Below are 23,598 nucleotides of genomic sequence, written 5' to 3' on the forward strand. Positions count from 1 at the left end.
TACCATAAGAAAGTATAATTGGTTACATTTTGATTTTTGGGATAACAGTTCGCCGCTTTCACGTGCCACAAAAGGATAAAATCCGACTATAATAAAAAAAAAACTAATACAAATATTTATTTTATTATAGTTGATTGCGTAATTAGATAAATGTAGATTACAATTTACGTACTGTATACAATAAACCGATCGTAAAATGTCAAATATATTTGAATAACCGTAAAAATTAATCTTTCTAAATAAATGAATAATTAAGTATTACATTTTACTTTTTGATTATTTTAGAAAACTATAGATTAACTAGAATTTTTTTGAGACATTTTTATACATAATATTAAGTCCTACAATAATGGAATATAAATATTTTTATTAAATTAAACCTAACTAAACAGATATTTTTTGGCAATTATTCGACTACGTGGTACGTGCAGTGGGTGAGCTATATGTTTATTAAATTTAATCAAAACTAAATTATTAAATTAATGAATACGCTTATAAAAATTGTTTATTTTTATTTTCTTCATCAATAAATAAGGACCACCTAGCTAGTACTTTTAAAATGTTTTTGTTTATTCATCATTTAAAATAGGTTCTTGTAATTTCGTGTTTATACGAAATCGTTTAAAGATAGTGGATGTATAAATTCGCTTTGGTCAAAGTCAAAAATTTCATTAAATAGTTAAAGTATGTTGACGAAAACTATTAAATAGCTTTCTCATATTTTGTTTCCTTTACTAGTTACACTGCATTGCAATCTTACAGTATTCACTATATACTCACTAATCACAGTTTTATAAGCGGAAGAAAAATATACGAATAAAATAATAACAGTGTGGTGATGTATAACCTCATTCGACCGGTTTTGCTTGAATCTTCGATTAGTCTAGGTACCATTTAGTTTTCGTCTTGGCGTTTGCGGTTTTTTAAACGAGTGGAAATTGCTATCGGCGCGAGCGTTGATAAAATAGCATCATGATTTTCTGGCTTAAATTTTACGATAGATAAATAATAGTTTTATTTTTATTTTTAATGAAACAAATTTTTCTTTCTTTGAGTTTTCTGCATATTATGTGAAAATGAATACAATTGATTTAAACTAAGAATAAATAACTATTAAAATTATTGTTACAGTGCTCAGTGGGAAAAAATAAAATGAGCAAATATTTAAACATATTAATATATTATTCAGTATTGTGTTCAGTATTTATTATATAATACTAAGTACAGTTAAATAAAACATTTATGTATTCAAAATTTGATTAGTCATTGATTTACTATTATTTTATGATAATTGTATAATATAAAAAGAAGACAATTTATCTTATTTTAATACCAACCTATTCGAACAATTATAAATTATAACGGATTATCAAATAATTAAAATTACAGATATTGAATCGAATTATTTTGAAATCATTAAACATATTCCTGTGTTACTTACTTAAAAAACCACTAAATATTAAATAATAAATAATTCTATCGTAATGAGTTTACATTTTACCGTTCGAACAGGTTAGTCATTTATGAATTTTTATAAATATTTCTCCATATTATTATATACCTGTTTTTTAATGCCACTAACGTGTTTGGATTTAAATTTCTTCCTGTTCAACAACGTGCATATCATATATTATTAATGAATAAGAACAGGAACAATTTAGATAAAACCATGTCATTTGTACATAACAGTTTATATTTTAGGGTTCTGTTATTTCTGAATTTTCAGTTTGATGCATGTTCTATAAGAAAAAATGTTTTCTTATCGATTTACTTAACAGTTTTGAACCTATTAGTACATCGTAAATAACTCAAAATTTTTAGTGTATAAAACATTGCACACTTCAAATGTTTTTAGCAGTTCACAGATGTAAATTATACAACACGCAGTAAAGTATTTTCAAGTTGAAACTTATTATATAATTAGATAGTACCAGCTAAATAAATTATGTCACTCATTTCTGTTAAACTGCTTACTAATTTTATATTAAAAAAATCGTTGTATTAAATATTACCATAGTTTTTACCATTAAAGTAACTGCACGACTGCATAATATCCCGATTTTTTATGCAGGATTAAGATTATGAAAATAAAATTAATTTTATAAAAAAAATGTATAAATAACTTGATGTTATATGTATTTTTTAAATTCCGTATGGATATTAACTCATTACAATGTATTCACATTTTATAAATTTGTATCTATATACGTTCTACGAACGTTAGGATTATTTTTCAACGTAAAATAAAATAGTCTATTCTATAATCAAAAGTAATGATAGTATTAGATGCTTCAAAACACAATTAAATTTATCTAAAGTTATTTTATCGAACGGAAGTGTGCAGATAATAAGTATTACATCGTTGTATCATATCATGTTTACCATCATACATTTTTCTATTATTCCTGTGCAGGTTTTATCATACGTAACTATTTTATATTATTAAGATAATAATCTTATTGTATAAAATATTTTTGATAGACCGAGTAATGATTTATAAAAATTATCTTAATTTTACTAAATAAAAATTTTATATTATAAAATAAAATAATAGGTAATAGCATCAATATACTATTATATACATTCATTATGTGTGTTAGGTTACGTTCAATATAAAACGCGTTCTACGTTATTCCGAAATTTTTAAAATTTGATTATTTGTTTACCAACCAAAAATATGCTAAATTTCTCAAAAATTGGACATTTTTGTTTTTATACTCGCATACACGCTATTACCATACTGCTACAGTTTATTAAATGTATGTCAACAATAACAATAACAACAACAACAACAACAAAAATCATACCAGATTAACAAAAATAAACGTATTATGTTGATTGTTGCATATCGTCGAGTCGGAGAGTAAAATTTCTGGGTAAAATTCTCAGAAGAAAAGGATAGTCCAACTAGTTCAAATTACTATGATATTGACGCGAACACCTAATGGCCATCACGATAATTTTAGCACGGAGCCCGCCGACATCCCGGGGCTCATATATGGTACATTTATATATTCTTAGGAGTGTCCGCATTCAGCATCAGCTGCCTGTACCGGTTCTCAGAGACTTGCCCACATTCCATGCGCGTGCGTGAGGGGCTCACCGGTAACCGGTTCCATCTGTGCCCCATAATTGCTTCTGTAGGACGTCAACCAAGGTCACGTTTAGTAGCACATCGTGTGCGCGTTTAAAGGTATACCTCAAGAGAAAAGGACGAAAGAAAAAGCCACAAGGGGAATTATTATTACTGCGGAGGTATTTTTTTTCCTTCGATCGTCTACGAATGCATTATTTCTCTTTTTGTTTTAGCGACCGATAGAAAGTGGTCGTGCATAGTGCTGCAGTGTGAGATTCCATGATTTCACACTATTTGTCCGGTTAAATTTTGCACTAATAACGGTTTTGTTTTTTCTCTAAGTGTCTGGGAAAACATTATTAATGATTATAATATAAATATAACACATAATAATAAAATAGTAAAAAAAAAACAACGTGTTAATATTATTTCACTTTGTGTTAGTAACGAAAAAAAAAATCAACGAAAGTGTTATCATAACCATCATAGAATTCAGTGTAGCTTCAACTGTCCAAATAATTTAAGAATAAATTAACAAGTTTGTCAATTAAATGTTACTTAATATTTCATACACTAAAACGAGTCACCCACGCGTGTTTAATACAAGCGAACAATGAGCAATTAATAATTTAAATAATAATCACATCCAAATGACAAGTATATTATCCTGTAGGTGCCTACATAAGTTGTATATATTACTATAATATTATGTACACGTATAATATCGCATATATTATTATAAGTTCATAACATCAAAGTATATTTTAAATTGTGGTAGGTCAAGGTCTTAGTCAGAAAAACTTAATTTTTATCGAATCTTATTATTTAATTTGACCGGAACAAGATTTTAATGTACGAATACGTTTCCGAAAAATATAATGTATTTTTCACCATGAAATGCAAAAAAAAAAAGACTAATTATAGTACTTATATTAGTTATATGCCGTCCAAATATTTCTAATGAAAATTAAATAATAATAATGCAATACATATATTTTATGCGAATTGATAATTCCAAATTATTGTACATGTACGTGGGTTGATAAAAAAAGAACACAAACGAAACTACTACGGAGGCACGTGATCGATAATCAAACCTCTGTAGAAGTGTTAACGTAATATTCGACAAATTAAAAGTAAACTAAAAATAGGTATCTAATACCTATATAATATCCTCGTAGGAATTGGTCCAATATTCGATACGGTTCGGACCGCACGGTAAAATAGCGTGAACACATGGCATATTTGCGAAACGGACTATAATACAATGCCACAGATAGATGGTGGCGAGAATAATACATTGTAATTAACAAGTATGTCAAAGGAATACCCGGCATTGTAAGTCCTCCGAGAGAGAAAATCGAGTACAAATCAACTCGTGTTATATTATGTAATGTGATGGGTACATCATAATGTTTGCAGTGTAAACAACAAATCGACTAGTTCGAAATCTCCGGTTTCTACTCGTATGTGACGCGAGTATAATATCATCATCGCGGTGTTCACTGAATCGTGGCTTAACATTGATAATATTATTATCCAATAGTTAGAGTTGAGCTTTCGAATGGTTGCATATTATTATAATATCGTTTAGGTCGTTTAGGATGCGTGACCCAAAAGAACCAGTTTCTTGTCCAGAGTTGACCGCGAGTTTTGATAATATTCCGCAGGTTTTATTCTCTCACGCGAACCAACGATTATCTGAAAAAAAAATAGTAGTATTGAAGTTAATTCTACCTGTTGGCTATTGGCGCCTATCGTCTATTTGTATTGAAATCCTATCACGCAGACGTTATAATATTGTTTTTGTTAACCCGTTGTGTATTTCCAATAAGTACCAAACGCTCTGACGAAATCACACGACCCAGCGAATGCGGTAAATTCGTTTTCATATTCTAATTATCTAGACGTGACGTTTATAATAAGTATAGATGGGACGGACGACGATATTTACCATCCACGAAGTTTTCTATTGCTGTACCGTCGCTTTTTTTTTTTTTTTTTTTTAATAATAATCAATTATCGTAGATAGATACCGACGACTAGAATTTCTCTCGATTTAATGACAAATAAAAATATAACGTGATTCTGGACCTCACTCTATTCCTAAGTCTTATATTATCACTATTGAAAAAAAAAATATCAATTTCTATTGTTCTCCATTAGATTCATTACGTCTACTTTTCACGCGTCTTTCTTACGTATCGCAATGAAAACTTATCGTTGAATAGATACAATATTGTTTTCAATTAGAACGTCCAAAATTAAATATCTATTATAACATTTCATGAACTATTATCGGATTGATTTAATATGTATATACGTGTCTTCATCAATTTAATGGATATTTTAGTTTAATAGCTTAATGTTTTTCTTATTGACTATGCACTATTCAGTATGTAAAAAATAATTTTAAACTTAAATAAGTATCTATAAGTATTATATACCCGAGAGCTTCGTTCTAATTTTGATTTACTCATAATTGAGGTAATATATAATTAGACAAATATTTACTAATTTATAGTAATATATTATAATAACAAAAGCATATAAATTATTAAATTATTTAAATTCTTACAATATGTTAGTGACCTTGCTCAGTATGTGTAAATATTCAAAACAATACATTTCAATAATTATAATATACTAGTTGAGAATAATCCTAAATATATTTGGCACTGTTTTAAAGTTGCAGAAAAATTGACTCCATAGTTATTACTTTTTTCAATGTCGTATCTACTTTAAAGAAATGGAAAATACTTATATTAATTTCATTTCATTTTTTAAGTGACAGATCATCAAATATTGATGATCCTTATACATATTAGGATTATATTAGGTAAACTTATAATATAATTTTTTATTTTTATTTTTTGAGAAATACCTTTGTGTACCATTGTATATGTTTTATTAAATAATTTAGTATGTACCCGGTATCCTATATTTTGTTTTCCGATAAGTGATTAATCACTTTACTTTTTTCTTGTTTATAAAAAATAAAATATTAAAATAGGACAATCTATGAATACGAATTATTGATTATTGTATAGTAAAATAGAAAAAAAAATGTTTGAGTTATTATGTACCTAAGTATAATTTACATTTTTTCGTAAAAAAAATTAAAATTTAACAGTACGTTTTTACTTTTAAAATAGATACTATCATATTATTAGTACATGAGTATATTGATATTATTTCAATATCTATTGAGAACAATGAAAAATTCTGTACTTATTTAATTAATATTGTTGAAATATAATAGTCGACTTACTTTCGACTTTAACCCATATTGGAAAAGAAGGTTAGATTCTAAACATAATATCATAATAAAACTAAAGAAAGAAAAATTGTTTGAATTAATGTATGAATGATATTATAAATAATAAATGGAATGAGAAACTATTTTATTAATCAATTAATTTTGTTGTTGAATAAATTAATGCGTTGCAAATTAAAAAAAAACAGTAAAAGAAGAATAGTGTGTTTCAATATGAAAACGAAATCGTCGCCGCTTGTAGATAAAATAACAATATATATATGATTCATATAATTAATTGAAATTATTAATTATTTATTTTCAGTTGAAACCTATTTGAGTCCCGTTGAAACACATTGTATGAATGTTGACTATTTCTTCCTGGATCCAGAAAATCAGACACATGAATTTTCTGAAGACGCCATGACCAGATTGCGTATGTTTACATAGATAATAGTAATTTCTTACAGTTTTAAAATTAATCAACTTATTCTTTTATAGATATGGGCAGATCAACAATTGCCTTGTTCGTAGTAAGCTTTTTCGTAATGTTCATCGCTTTTTGGACCGGAGTCGCGGGTTGCTGGAGAAGATCGCCCGGAAATATCACGGCCACTGCAATTTTAGTACTGTTGGCATGTGAGTTATATTGAAAATAAAATTATAAAAATTTTGTGGAAATTACTTATGGTTTCATTTTCAGGTCTACTGAGTGCTGGCGCTATGGGATTCTGGCACGGAGTGGAATACTACGAAAAGGAACGTGTAGTAGGAGAAGAGTTTTACCAACAGTGGAATAGTGTAAGTAACCTAGATAACTGTATTACATAGAGTAATTATCCAATCACGTTTACCCCCGTTTTTCCTTACATAATGGTTTTATAATTTAAATTTCAATTATTTGAACTGTTATATCAATATTAAAGAAAAATTTTAGTTGAGAATATTTAGTAAATCATCTTGTATATTATTGTATACTTATGTGTTTCTAAAATAATTATTAATAGGTACTAACGAATTAGTCATAGTATGAACGAATAATTTATATTTTTACTTAAATTTTGATAACATATTATCTTTACCATTATATACTTTAATACTTAATTGATTGTTGTTATTGTGTTTGTGCAGATACTTAAGGACAACACTCGTATATCTTATGATTGGTCGTTCTTCATGGCGTGGACTGGCGTTGCATTTTCTTTGGTGTCTGCTATATTATTTTCTGGCGCTGCAATCTGTCTACGAGGCGAACGCGAAAGAGAAGAGGCTCTCAACATGCAATACTTAATGCCTGGTTAGTATAATATTATATATATATTTAACAAGTGCCAGTGACGGAGCTAATTTATTGCTGTTGGGCATTTATTCTCAGAAGGACATTAAATCGTAAAATGTTTTTTGTTAACGTGGATGGAGACAGTATAGTTGACACCACTGTTTTATGCTTTGCATCAGAATGAAATTACAATATATTGACATAAAAATAATTTAATATGGCAATGTTCTATTGCCGTATACATTTTCATATGATCATGTATTGATAAATACTTGGGGTGCAAAATATCTTGATCATAATATATATTATAATTTTATCAAATATTGTATTAATTGAATGAACAGAACTAAATTTGGCGAATATCTCGTATCTTATACTATAGAATAAATGTTCAGCGACACATATTCGAAGGAAATATAACAATAACAATTTATACAATTATTATTTTAAATATCAAGGATACTGTTGAACTAATAGAAAACTTATAGGACTTAGTTCATAATTCAAAGTTGGTATTTAATAGAAAAATAGTGTAGCATGGAAATAATAACGAAATTAAATGAATCGTGTACACATTAACCTTGGGACAAAATTAAGCCGAACTTTTTCAAAAATGTTGCGTCACGAAACTTGACCGACCTCTATAATAGTATTTTTTAGTTAATATAGCAATCGTGAACGTAAAATTATTAATTTATTTTTTTACGACACAATTATTGATAATCATATTGTACCGTGTTGTACGAACTAAAAACTAATAGTTATTAATTATTTTTTATTTACAGTTTATCCACAAAAACAACAATATGCTTACGCTGGATACCCAAATCCAAATACGTATCCATCGGGACCCTACTACCACGGACAACAACAGCAACAACAACCACAATACGCCGGTCACTACAATTACTAGGCAGTGTTGTAAACTGGACCAGTCAGTTTAAAATGTTCATTTTGTTGTCCAGCCAATATATTATATACATTCGCTAAAAAACCGAAGACGTATAGTTATAATATATTATACATACTTCCTGTGTAGAATTGGCTGGACATTATAAATACTACATTGTTTTATGATCGTACATTGCAATGAGATTTTTTATAAATACTCAACATTTGTGTGATCCTAACACAATAACTCATAACTAATTTATAAATACGTTTTTATAAGCTCATATATTATTGTACTTGACAGAATATTCCACCTAAGTTGCTCAAAAAAAAAAAAAAAAATAAATAAATAAATAAATAAATACATAATAATAATAATAATAAATAAAAATTATAGTATACATATATTTTTAACTAATATTATGTTATATCTGTTTGAACTTAGTACTAAGAATTTTTTTTATTTTACATGTATTACTTTATTTTGTACAATTTTTATTTATGCATCATCGTTGTATATTTATTGAAGTCTATTATGTACCTATGCATTTTTAGGTCTATTAAAATAATTTTAAATGTTTAGTTTGTAATACTAATAATCTGAATGGTATTAAAATACAATTTTTAGGCCAATTTTAGAAAATTAACATTTACATAAACGGGTTGATTCATCCAAGTTAGAGCAATTTTATGGATCTCCAGTTTATTATTACTATTTAAAAAAATTGTTTATTTGTGTTTTTAAACATTGTGAGTTTGCCATACACAGATATACTACATTAAATTTGTCGGAATCCGGCAATTTATTCAAATGTAATTAATAATATTTTTCAATAATTATAATTGTAAACAAAATTATTTTCCATGTCATGAGTATTATAATTTGATATTTATTCTAATATTTTAAGAAATATTGGTGAGTTGTACATTTTCATTTATTTTAAATAAATTATTCTTCAGATCACCATAAATACATTTGGTTATTATTTATTATATTTACCACGAGAGTTTGAGTGTATCAAAAAGAGATTAAAGTCAAATATATAGTCATAACATAGTTTATGTACAAAACTATTGATATACGAAGACATATTTTGATATTTATAACATTGATAAAGGACACCAGAATAAGGAATGACTGTCACTCTTATCTAAAATAAGTGGTTAGTTTAATTTTAATAATTATTATTAATTGAAGGAATATATACTTATATATAATACTGTGTAAATGATTACCTAGTGATAATTGATTATTTTGAAGTTGTAGGTACAAGATAAATGGATATTATTAATAACTTATTAATAAAGTTGAATGCAAAAACTTAATCAGACATAAAAAGTATAGAAAAAGATAAAAGTATCTTGTTTACATATCTAGATATGTTTATATTTTATAATAATAATAATAATAAGATTGCGTTTCAAAGTAGGAAATTGTAAAACAATTTTCATTTTTTTTTTTTTTTTTGTTTCGATATTTAAAATAATATTATATCATATTTCGTTATCCTTTATTAAATATTAGATTAATCTTTCTTACATTTTAGATGTTCGAGTTATGCTTTAGTTTTCCGATATAATAACCGAAAAAAATGTTTACAATGATGTGGTATAATTTAAGAATAATTTGTACTCAGTATTTCTGTAATAATTAATTGATAACAACTTTTTTTGTTATTTCTTATAGACAATATAACTATATTTTTTTTATAGATACATTTTAAATAATTTTATTATTGTAATAAAATAATAATATAACTATATGTAAACTATGGTATATGATAGTTTACTGCACAATATATATTATATATGTAGGCGTAGGGGTTAAAGTTATGAGGGAGACAGATGCAAAGGGACTTACTTTAAACCTCGCAAAAAGTGTAATCTTTAAAATTTTTTCAAATGATTAATTGATACTATTACACTTTGAAGTTAAAAAGTTAAATGATTTCTTATGTCAAAAATAATTATTTCTTTTCAAAATGTTATTATTTAATTTGTATTAAATTATTTTATTAAATACAGTTTGAAAAAGCATTTAGTTTAATTTTTAATATTATACGTAATATAATTTTAATGTTTTTTTTATATGAAGATTATTTTATGTACAAATAATAATGGTTTTTGACTATACTTAACGATTAAAAATTATATTATTTATATTGCTCAATATACATAGGCAATTTTATATAACGTCCAAATTATATTCTTTGACCGTAATATATACATTATTATCAAGTTTTCAAGGGTTTTAAATTTAAGATTTAATTAGTAGTATAAACTTAACACAATGTCTCAATATAATATTTTATATACAAATATTATTATGTAGTTATACGTATAATCATCTTTAAGAGCTTAAATGTTTTCTTTGAAGTGTTTAGTTAAATAATTAAAACACGATTTTTGCTTATAAAGATGTATTATTGCATAAAAGTCATGATTTATAAATTATGAGAATTGTATTTACAGACATTTGTTAAAATATATGTATAAAAAAATCGTGCAAATAATATTTAAACCATAATTTAAATCGAATTAATAAAGTAAAGATTTTACAATCATAAAAATATACATTTGTGGGAATTCAAAAAATATGTATTTTTTTATCATATTAATACATAATAAATCATTTGATTTTCGGTTCGTTAATCATTAAGTACGTTTCTAGATCTTTGGCACTGCACAGTGGCGTATCAACATTGCACACGTCGTGGAACTGCGAATAGTCTACTTCGTACATCATTTTCGTTTTGCAATATTTGACCAACGGGCGAAACCTGTGACCCCATAGCACTTCTGACGCTAAGTACGATGTCCGTGCCTGCGTAGTCTGCCCCGTCGACTCTGTGGTGCCCTCCAGGATCACGATCACTTCGAATTTTTCGTTCAACAGATCCGCCGCGCTCAGACCGTATAGCGGACTATCCTGATCGATCACATGTACGGCTATGGTCGGCCACATTAAAAATACGCATTCGTCGTGGTCGTCTATATTCATCTGTAAATGAAATATTTCGTTAATGATAAATGAAAATTATAAACATTGTCGAAAATTGCAGTCTATCGATGGTGCGTTAAGCGCAACATCGATAAGTTGCCTAGCCCTCCCCCATCATTGTATTTGTGTAAGCCAACTATAACAAATTTTAATTTTTAATGTTAAAAAGTATTGATAAATATTTCCATGACATCAAAATATTTTTTTAACAATTCAGACTTTCTATTTCCTGTATTTATACTAAATATTATGTTTGTGTTTTAACTACATATATTTTATTCTGTGGTCTGCAATTACTCGTAACTAATTGATAATAATATATTATATGTATAGACGTAGGATTTTTTTGTTTAAATAAGAACTTCTGATACATTTAAAATTGAAAAAATACTGTAACTGTTGATAAATCCTTTTTTTTATATGTAGGGACCAAAACTTCAATCAGATAAAACTAATTTTTCGTAAAATATGAATTTTAATGTGTACCGCTTACACGAATTTTCTAGTAACTATAAAGTATATTTTAAAATGGTAATTAGTTCTAAAAAAGGGCTTTTTTTTATATTAGTTGTTATAGATATACCTATACTATACGATATACTTGAGAAATATGGAAAAATTAAAAAATGACGAATATAATTAAATGTAATCATAATGATAACTCATAAGTAATATGTATTATTGCTATTTTATTACTAAACATTTAATATAATATAATAAAATATTATATGTTATAATTAGTGAATAATTAAATTAATATTATTATTTTTTTGCGACTTATGACTAATCGTTAAATAGTGTTATTAAAAGATAACAAAATTAAGAATTTTCCATCTAAATGTCAGAAAAAAGGAAGTCTGCGTATTGTTTTTATAATTATTGATGTTTTAAACTTTTCACCTGCAAGTGATAAAATATTATGTATAATATTATTATATAATAATGATAACCATAACAATAGTAATAATATAAAAATAAATAAAAATAATGCCTAATATTATGTATAAAACAAGTTTTAGATGTAATATATTATACCTATACAATGTAGGTTTGGAAATTATTAAAAATTGCCTGAATTAATTTTAACAAAATTAATTGACATGACGAACTTTTATAGTAGAAGGTATAAAGGGAATATTTAACGAGAAAAGTCTACTGCAACAAATACTATCAAATTAGTTTAGTAATTATTAGTTGTTACTTGTTTCTCAGCAACGTGAACTCTTCAATGTATAAGATAATATTTTTTAAAAACCTTTGACGAATTCCACTATTATACTAAAAGCGAAATAAAGTTGTGCGGATATATTCACGCTCAAAGGCCCATGTTCAAAACAACACAGTTCAATATATAAGACTTTATTCATGACGATTTATTTGTAGATGGTTTATTTTTAATAATTGCTCACTTTTAAGGACGTCACGTGCGGTGATAATGTCTCTCCTTCCGGTGTCACTCGAGACCGTATTAGTCTTGTCTGGATCTTTGTTCCGATGAGATGCGACTTTTCCCTCATGTCACCAATACGGAACATGAAACACAGTTGCCCATCCCTTCGGCATATCACCGCATTCTTGCTGAACATGATCGTTTGGCTGCGTTGTTTTGGTCGTGACATCTTCGTAAATACGATGCCCACCATGAATGCCTAAAAGTATGCCATTAAAATAGTTTTTTCGTTTTTTCGTCAGCGGAATAGTATAATAATATGATCAATGATAGACACGCAAAATATTTCTAAGTATGCTTAAAGACTTGTGATAAACCTTCTTTTCTCATTATTTCACTATTTAATATTTTAATTACATAAATAAATAAATCCAAATAATTATTATACTATATTAATTATTTATTAAAGGGTTAATCATCTTAGAAAGCAATTTCAAATTAAATGGCGATTGTGCTATATTTTTGTATCATAGTATAATTAATGGTAGGCATTAATTAGCTAAAAAGTTAATTTTATTTAAAATTTAAGAGTATAATATTTAACTATTAGTTAATTGTCTAGTGAATTTAATATATTAACTTTAGTTTAATGATCAATTGTAGTGACTTAAATTTTTTTTTATTTAATTTCAGAAATATCATATTAAGTTGAAATAATGTTTAAATTATATACACATGTATAATGTATAATATGTTATAATCACACGTAGTTAAAATTAAATATGAATTGATACTTTTTTGTTTAGGTGGTATACAACTTAATTTAAATTTATCTATTATTTTAAACCAAAAAATCAATAAATATTTCATGATACAATATTTTGGTAGATATTTACAAGTTTACTAAGTGAGTTGAGTCAGTGGCGTAATTAGAGAGGGGGGGGGTGATTTGGGAATCGTATCCCCCTTAACCTTTTTTTTAAAAACTACGTTTATTTACTGATATTATTGTGTATTATTGAATATTTTGTAATTGTTTGTTTCCATGTTACATGCGTAGGTACATGCATTTATTGCATTTAAAGGAGATGCTTATGATAAATAAATTTTTTTTTTTTTTGGGGGGGGGAGGGTAATGTAAAAACATTTTATAAATTTAACCAAATAACGCTATTAAGTCAAACGATTAAAACTAAAAAGTTATTTTAAAAGCAATATGTAAGAGTAAGGCGCACAAACACTATATTATGTGCGACTTAACCGGTAGTTAAAACAATTAAATAATTACTTGAGATTGTACTATATGATCTTTGAATGTTTGAAGTCAATCAAAATGTGTACAAATATATTATCTATTTAATTTTGGTCTAAATAGAACTTTTTGGTTCTTAATTATAGTATTAAAACCAAAAAGTTCTATATTTAAACAGTAAAATAAGTATAATTTATTGATAACAAAAAATGTTATCTCCTACTTATTATGTCAACCATATAATAATAATACGATGTAATATTAATTATTGTAAATTACGAAATAAAAACTATACATCATATAATAATGCCATCATATTACCATATTGATTATATTATCACGTAACATCTTCTCTTATTTAACTGAATTTTGTTTTTCGAGAAACATGCATTCAGAACAAAATAGTTCTAAATAAAAGAAAAAAATAAACTCACAACTGAAATGTTTTATAATATGTAGAATATCCCTGATTTATCAAATCTAAATTTCTACGTATAACGTGGAGCAATTTCTTCAATTTTTACGTTTGATGAAAATCATTAATTTCGTAAGAAGTATAACAGTTCGAAGTTAAAAGTATTACTCCCTTGAAAAAAATAATGTTTTGAAACAGAATATTTAAGTTTTGAATCCATAAATTTAAATCATTTTAGAGTTTGGTTAATTTTATTAAAAAAAAATTGATATTTTGAGCTGAATATAAAGTTAACATGAATTCGAATTTTTTTTTTTATTCAAAATTCAAAACTACTCGACATAAATAACAATATAACATCATGTACCTAGGCACTTATTTTAATACTATGTTTAAATTATTTAGCACAACGTACTTGGATCATTAAACCGGCGATGCTCTGGAAACAGAAAAACACTATGGCTTCGTGACATTCTTCTGTGACCATTCGGTAACCAAACCCTGTGGTGTGCTGCGTCTCCACACTGAATAAGAAGCTGGCCATGAACGTTTTCATGTTGATCACACATGGTGACCATAACGGATTGTCAATGTTTTCGGGCGACAGATCACCGTGAGTGAAGGCGATCAAGTACCAGATGATGCCAAAAGCTAGCCAACTGAGCAGAAAACTCATGACAAACACGCACAGAGTCCATCGCCATCGCGCGTCCACCAGCGTGGTGAACAGATCCTGCAAGTAGCGTCGCCGAAGTTTCGACACGTTTGCCAGGACGATGTTACACTCGCCATTCTTGTACAGCGCTCTTCTTTTTGCCTTTCGGTAGATCGACGGTGACGTCAAATGTGACTTTCTCGTACTAAAAAAATGTCAGGATTCGAATGATTTTAAATAATTACAATTCAACCGGCGGATAAAATATGTTATCATTATACTTATTGATATTAAACTTATTAATACTGTAATAGTTATCTTATTATCTTATTTATCTTCATTTAATGTATACGATCTTAGGTAAATATAACACAGAGAGAGACAATAGTTTTCAATCATATAAAATCATAATGAAACTGTCATTAAAACAAGATTGAAAGAAAGTGCAATAACGATTGACAACAGTATTAGTGGCGTTGCCTTACAGATTTTTATACAAGGCTGCATCCATAAGTTTAATATCACTGTTTATGATTCAGCGAAACTTCCATTTAACGACATTTTATGTGTAACGAAAGAGAACAAAATCAATTTAGAAACAAATTAATTTAACGAATTTTTTCATGGTGTATATATTTTTTTACTTATGTGGTTTCGTTGTAATGGAAGTTGCACTGCATTATCTATATTATGGAATATCGATCATACTCATCGTGATCATCACAGTTAAAACAGTTGCTTTGTCCGAAAATAATATCACACATAATTCGCACGTGCTACTTATTTCATCAAGAGTATTGTGAATACAACACACTATTCACCATATGTGTCCATGTGAAAACTAACAATGCTTTTAATTTAATAAGATAGATTGACGTCTGTGGTCGTAATTAAATAGTATGAAATATTAAATTGCTACGATGTCATTGGTTAATAAATTAATTATTACAATTAATAACACAGATAGCCTATATTAAAATATCACACATATATTAATAATTTTAAACATCACTGTTTAATAATTATATTAACTGAATACAACCTATAGATATGTTTGCTTGAAATCGTATATGTAATAAGTGTTTGAAATAATAAAAAAAAATAACAATATAATTATTGTTAAATTACTCCGGGAAAATATAATGCAGTAGGTATATACCTATTAGGTATAATATAATAAAAAATATAAAAAATAACTATTATCAATTGTGTGCATATATTTGTAATAGAAAAAGAAGTAAAAAAAAAATGTATTACAGTGGATAATATTTTCATCAAATCTTTCCTACATCCGACTAGTATACTATGAAAATATGACGTATAGGCGCATAGTTAAATAGAAGATATAATAATCGATTCTGTATTATGGTGTTTAGTTTAAAATCGATATCTTGCATTGCACTCGTATACAATCTAAATGTTGTTAATTATAACTTAAATACATTTATCAGTTTCGTAGCAAATGCTCCTAAGTATAAAAAATTCATAAAAAAAATTCAATCAATTAAAAATAACATTTTACACTTAGTTTGTCATGGATTAAAATCCATATCGTATTACAGCTGTACACTTAACTTTAAGTGAACTTAAAATACAAAATATTGCGAAACCAAAAGATTTATAGAGCGTTAAATTAGGTTTTATGATTTACACTTATAACATAATAATGGTATTAGTTATGCAGATAAAATATTAATGTACCGTTAGAATCGATCTGGTTTGTTTAACCGGTTAAAACAAAGATAAGCAACTGAACGGTGTAATAGTGATTTGTTTGCTCGGAATCTGAGTTCATACTTTGTTATGATTTCATCTTTTATACATATTTTTTTTTAATTTTTGCCTAATTGCTTTACGCATGTGCTAATAAAATTTTTTATGATTGCCACATTTTAATTATTGGAATTATAGCTATAACGTGTTTAAGGATGATTATTGTATTATTTTTCTCTTGTGATTTTCGCGATGACAAATAGTGTACTAGATAATACAAATTAAATTTTTATAACCATGTTAAAGTATATCTATAATCAGTATAATTATTATATTTACAAAAAATTAGACACTGATATGAAAAAAAGAATCTATTGACATTTTTTAAAAAAACATATTAAAAAACCCAATTAGTTATAGAAAAATAGCTTCTTTTTAGGTATATAAAAACAAGCCAATAGGTAAGTTAGTAAAGAATTTAAATTTAATATTAGTTTTTAAAACCATTATTTCACAGAATTAATTAAAACTTTTTATTTTACAAAACATGACTTATAAAACAAGTTTGTATATTATAATATTATTTTGTTTATGTTAGTTCCTACTTAACAAGTTAAATACTAGAGATAAAAAGCTTGTGAGCTGAATAATGTTTGATTAAAAAGCAATAGATAGGTTCCTATTTAAAAAAAATAAATGTGTACCTATTTTAATTATTGTCGAAATTGTTTTTGATTCATCGACAATTAAAATTGAAAACTACTCATTTTGTCATTATTAAATATTTAAATATTTATCATAATTATGTATTTGTAATGTTTGTAATTTGTATACAATTTGTTATTGAAAGATTATACCTACTCTAAAATAATGTTTAATAGATTTAGTATAACTATTAACTTTGCAGTCTACATATTTACTACAGATAACTTATTTGACTAATTTATAATTATATCATTATTAGCGTCATAGAATAGTAATAAATAAATAAACTAATCTCATAACAAAATAATAATAATAATTGATGTATAATACTTATAATAGCTATGAATATAAGCTTATAAGTTCCTACAAACATACAACTACTTATAAAATGACATAGCTGATTTTATCGTATTTAAAATAATTATAGAACTTCAAGATTCGTAATTTTATAATTGAAAATGATCGAGATCATTTTAAATTGAAATTCTCGTGATAATTATCAATCCGAAACATCGGTGAATGTTAGATACTGGATAAGCATTTATAATTACAATTATAAGGAAATAAAAACCTAGTATCAACATTTTAATTTATTTGATTAACTCGTATTACAATATTGATATTATATTTTTATTTTGTACAAAAATTGCAATGTTGGTATTTGACTTTTATTATTTTAACTCCTTATACTTGTAAATGGAATATTATAATATTGTGTTTGATGCAAAATTGAGTTTAGGTCGGTTTATTAGTTATAGTTCGTTCATACTCTGAATATTTTTACTTTAATGATATGTTTCGCATGCATAACACGTTTATGTTGTTTTAAGTATTGGACCAGTTATTAAATATAAAAGCGAAAGCTTTATCTGTGTTCTAGATGCGATTCACCGCAACGTGTGGTATTTTTTTTCGGCAGCATTTCCATAAATATAATATTACCGTAATCGATATTGTGTGTCCTTATTTTTACGATGTGTTAAATTAGCTTAGAATTCAGAGTTAAAAAAGTAATTGGGTTACGGACTAAATGTTTAACGATAACAATAATCATTGTGTTCTCGTACTTGTGTTTAGCTACTTGAATTACGACCGGTTGGCCGTTGGCCTGTACGGGGTGTTCGACATTGTCGGCCGCTCCGTCGGGGTCGGCACACAGAAGTGTCTCGTCGGACAACGGAGACAGCAACAGCGCATCCCTTTGATCGGCTCTGTGATCTCTACGGTCGTCGTCGTCGTTGTCTTTGTATCCGGACAAGAGCAACGCGTTCGGACGTTTGACTCTGTTGTTGACCGACTGTACGGGCGGTGTCGTAGAGGAAGGCGGAAGTTTCGCCGGCGACGGAGACGTGCGGCCCAAGTCCATGTTACGTTCGGCCATAGATCGGTGTGTCCGATGTACTACTATTTAGGTTTGCGAAAACCGCACGAGACGCGTCGACATAAAAGTTTTGCAGTAGATAATGGTCATTATCACGAGGCGGCTCACAGCGGCGTTAATGATTCAGCGTTCGTCGTAGATCCCGGGGAATTTCATCTGAGAAACGAAAAACGTCCGTGATTAAAGGACATCAGTAAAATTTGAATTTTGCACACAACGCAAATCGTTCAACAATATGTTTGGTGAAAAAAACGCATTATATAAGTATATTATACAATTATTTAAGCGAGACACTCTCATTAACGGGCAACGAGCATAATGTGTAGTTCAGCGATGTCTATACAGTACGATGTACGATTTGACTTGCGAGGTATGAGAACGTTAACTTTTTCTACTCGAACCCTGAAAATGATGGTCACATATCTCTACTCTTAACTGCGCTTAACATCTAACTGATGATTAAATTTTATTGAGATTACATCTCTTACTTAAAATGAACACAAAATGAATATAATTTTAATAGGTGTATATTTATTAATTTGGTCATTTTTCTAAGATTGAGATAATATATTATAATACTATATTATATTATATGATTATATATTATTATTATATTATAATATTATAATACCTTCATCAATAATAGTAAAATTATTTATATGAAGTCAAAAACTATAATTTACGAAAAAAATAGTTGGTTAAATGAATTGTGAAAATAAAATGATTTAATCATTTAATTGGTTTACCTCATTTTTATAAACTATCTATTCTGGAATATAATTTAATTATTATTTTATTCAATTAATCATATTAAGTATAGATAGGTATTAAACAATTCAAAAAACATATATTTCATTATTTAATTAATTTTAAATTAAATTATGGATAGAGTTGGTTTGAGCAACACTGCCGAAACGGTGTGTAAATTACTACTTAGATGGCTGTAGATGTGTACTAATATTAATCGTATCGATTATATTTATAAATTTCTAAACGCACTTACTTCTACCATATTAATGGTCTATCGTCTAACAACACCGTTCGTTTCCGACTTGATAAAAGACGATTTATTTAACGTTTACTCGTTCCGACGAGTACCGACCTTGTATAAATTATTATACCCACACGGGCTTACTACATATTTATTATTCATTTATTTTTGCAGAATCATTATTCGGATATATTAACCTACATAATTCGTAGAAATTGTACAATTCAATTACACTATTAAATACTATTATAATATCGTGTTGTTATTAAAATCTAAAATTTTCGACCCGCTTAACAAATAACATGACGTCCAATGTCAGATTTATTTTCACTGTAAAAAAGAATGATTTATAAACAATTAAATGACATTATTAATCTAATGAATAAGCACAGTACATAAAATTGCATTATGCAGTTTATCATTATATTATTTAAGTTAACAGTTACGAATAATAATAACATAAATACAATATAATTCTTTGGTACGTGCCACCTAAATGGCCTCGATCGTTGGGACCGGCAATTAATCGTTGAATACCGGTCTGTAATTATAATTACGGTTTCCTGTACTAGTAAAAACGGTATATTGCCTCCAATGTTTCATGCCATTGTATTGCTGTTACATAGGTATTTAGATATTTATTATTGTTCATTTTATTTTTCAACTTTCCAAAATTAACTTTTCATAAAAACTATAGTGAAGGCTTAATTTACATTTAAAATGATAATATGTAACATTTTTTGAATTCAATACTCCATTGAACAGTTCAAAGACTGGAACGACACAGTTATATTATGTGTATAATAACCGTCTCATTTAATTGTGTAAATTTGAATGCAATATAAATATTTGTAAAAATTCTAAATGGTCAAAAATAATATTACTTATTTATTTGAATAATTGATATGAGCAAAAAAATTCATTAAATTTTAACTATTTGAAAATATAACTGTAGAATTGTGGAAGAATTTAAATTGTAGAATATTTTGTTGTTAAGAAATATTCATAGGTGTATATAATTATTTAATTGTTGTTTTAAGTAGAACAATTGATTATAAATATTAGTATTTATAACAATGGTAGAACTTACCAAACCTTAACAAGTACCTATGTGAGATAAAAATGTTTTGTCTATTTATTAATTTATTTAGCGTCATATAACATTTGATGAAATGTAAAATGTATATCGAATACCTACTATAGTTATACCTACTTACCTATTAGTGGAATAATGTTAAGTGATTTTAAAGGAATATATGAAATTTAAAGTATGCAATTGAAAAAACATCGAATTATTAAAATTAATTAGGTAATAATGTATTTGAAAAACTAAATTAAATTGTTAAGCTGGTGGTTTTTGCTAGAATTTAAATTAAACTAACCTGTTTAAACGAAATTATATATCTTTAACGTAGATATATTTGTTGATGAGTTGTAACAATAACTTTTGTTTCTGAATATTAAAAAAAAACATTGTAGTAGGAACATTTTGGTTTCGTTTTAAAAGCGATGAAAGCATAAAGTTAATACAAATTTCACAATAGTTTTAAATCAAATAAAAAATTCTTAATTTTTTAGAAATGTTTATTTAGTGTTTATTAGTTTATACATATAACTAATATTTATTCTATAACACAATGTGGAAGATAATATTATAGCATAAACAGACACTCTTACATTGTGTTTAATCCATTTTGTGTGTATGCCACTTTTATTACAACAAAATAAAGTAGAGGCACCTACGCATACTTAATAGTTAATATAATATTATCTAAAAGATAGTTGATCTTGAAGTAATTTACCGACGAAATAAAAATATATTATGTGACACATTAATGATTTATATAATAAATATAACGAACAAGTATGTTATAGACTTTGAATTTTGTAATTTCGTCATAATGTATACAATTTAACGTATATATACATATATTTATTATTATGTAAATTTAAAACTGTCTACGTATAATTATTATCATTTATATTATAATATACCAGAAAAAATAACAATAATTACCTATAGGCTATAGCTTTTATTATTATTTTCAAATTTTACAATAATAGCCTAAAATTGATCAATATCATAACTAAAATCCATTAAATTTATATTCCAAAAACCAAAATTACACCTAAGAATGTAGGTGCCAATTTTTAGTAGGTCAAACAATTAGATACTTCATTTTTAACCAATAGTAAACAGAAACTACGAACATGACATTAGTAAGGCATGTTAGTTTGTTTGACATGCGTCTGCAGTTGTTCTATATGGTTCGTCTTTACTTTACCTACTTTAAAATTTCAAATTGTAATTTTAGAGGGCTAATATCGAAAGTAATGACATTCAAAGCAGCATTATATGTGTAGAAAACGTACTGATAAAATATGTTTCATGTAAGTTTAATATATTATATTTCACTACATATTATAACTATACTCATAAAAAATTTAATTAACTACGAGTGTTATGGCGTCAAACGAAATTCGTAAATTTAGATATATTATTGAAAAGAATAAATTTAATGTATTTGAATATTTAATTGCAGTATACTATATTTTTAGTTTTTACATAATATGTGAACTTGTATAGTCAACATAATATTAAATGTTTATGGTTTTAAATAAATCCAGCAATAAAATACCATATGCACTACAATTAAAATTTCTTAGACTATACCTACACTCTACTCAAAATCATTTGAAATTGTTTATATGATAAAAAATTCATAATATCAGGCAGGTAGGTACTTACATTTCAATTCGCGCGATTGATTTTATACGGAAAGACGTTCAAAACTTAAAACACAAATTCTTTTACTCGTGTACTTGGACTATTTATTGTTATTATCATTCGAACGCGGTTAATTTTTTTTTTCTTTTACGAATATTTTATATTCACCTACAATAACAGTAACAGTTAGTCGACCGATAGGTAATAGGTACGCACGGTGTTCGTAGTGGACGCGCGTGGCGACGATGAGTGAATCTGTATGACTGAAACTAGTTAGGCTTATTGCACGTTGGGACCTTGTATTTGAATATCTGAATAATCACACTGTCATAATATCATAACGACGTCGACGCGTTATGGTAATCATATGTTATCACGACCTAAGATTGTATTTATTATACGTTGGCGTTTAAATAAAATTTGTATCAATAATTGTGTTAGTCCGTTTATCGATACATTTTATTTGTGGCGATTCGTTCCAACATAGAACGATATTATTAATATTTTTTTATCGAACACATAATTCTGAGAATTTAATATTGTTTTATTTGTTTTATAATATGAAATTGGCATAAAATTGGACCACTGTTGGTAGTCTGAAAATGTATGTAAACCCATATAAGGAATTACAATAAAAAACTATTTACTCATCACTTTTAACATTAGAAAATGGAACATATTTTGTTTAAACAAATGTATGAAGTGTCCATTGAGAACAATGACTATTTATACCGTTTTATCTAAAGTAAACTTATGTTTTTAACTTTATTTGTCCAATATATCTATGACTTTTGTTAACAACATTTTGTGTTATTATACTAAATTATACAAATCTGTATTCAGCTATATTACTTTATTTCCCTGT

The 23,598-nt window shown here is 26.8% G+C and overlaps 2 protein-coding genes across 3 annotated transcripts in view; one reads left to right on the plus strand and one right to left on the minus strand.

Annotated features, from left to right (window-relative positions):
* LOC114127343 (uncharacterized) overlaps positions 1-9,473 on the plus strand; it is a 29,750-nt gene extending 20,277 nt beyond the window's left edge. The window contains exons 3-7 of the mRNA XM_027991551.2: positions 6,658-6,768; positions 6,834-6,971; positions 7,036-7,133; positions 7,464-7,629; positions 8,397-9,473. Of these exons, the coding sequence (XP_027847352.2) occupies positions 6,658-6,768; positions 6,834-6,971; positions 7,036-7,133; positions 7,464-7,629; positions 8,397-8,524 (641 nt within the window). The 3' untranslated portion in view covers positions 8,525-9,473. The remainder of the gene's footprint in view (positions 1-6,657; positions 6,769-6,833; positions 6,972-7,035; positions 7,134-7,463; positions 7,630-8,396) is intronic.
* A 1,432-nt stretch (positions 9,474-10,905) lies between these two features.
* On the minus strand, positions 10,906-23,006 carry LOC114127354 (inward rectifier potassium channel 2-like). 2 transcript variants are annotated; one of them, XM_050199501.1, is made up of 5 exons: positions 22,755-23,006; positions 18,701-19,170; positions 14,976-15,420; positions 12,913-13,152; positions 10,906-11,503 (listed from the first exon to the last, which is right to left on the minus strand). In XM_050199501.1, the coding sequence occupies exons 2-5, from the start codon at positions 19,012-19,014 to the stop codon at positions 11,132-11,134; spliced, it is 1,371 nt and encodes a 456-aa protein (XP_050055458.1). In that variant the 5' UTR covers positions 19,015-19,170; positions 22,755-23,006; the 3' UTR covers positions 10,906-11,131. The 2 variants fall into 2 exon arrangements, with proteins under 2 accessions (XP_050055458.1, XP_050055460.1); XM_050199503.1 differs by lacking the exons at positions 18,701-19,170; positions 22,755-23,006 and adding an exon at positions 15,924-16,080.
* Between the last annotated feature and the right edge of the window lie 592 nt (positions 23,007-23,598).

This window comes from Aphis gossypii, chromosome 2 (assembly GCF_020184175.1).
Source record: "Aphis gossypii isolate Hap1 chromosome 2, ASM2018417v2, whole genome shotgun sequence".
NCBI lineage: Eukaryota > Metazoa > Arthropoda > Insecta > Hemiptera > Aphididae > Aphis > Aphis gossypii.

Excerpts from the sequence above, each read along its gene's own strand:
- LOC114127354 (XM_050199501.1), bottom strand. The coding sequence starts at position 19,014 with ATGGCCGAACGTAACATGGACTTGGGCCGCACGTCTCCGTCGCCGGCG. Across the intron at positions 15,421-18,700 it reads ATTCAAGTAGCTAAACACAA|TACGAGAAAGTCACATTTGA; the intron begins GTACGAGAACAC and ends ACATTTTTTTAG. Across the intron at positions 11,504-12,912 it reads CGCACGTGACGTCCTTAAAA|ATGAATATAGACGACCACGA; the intron begins GTGAGCAATTAT and ends TTTCATTTACAG.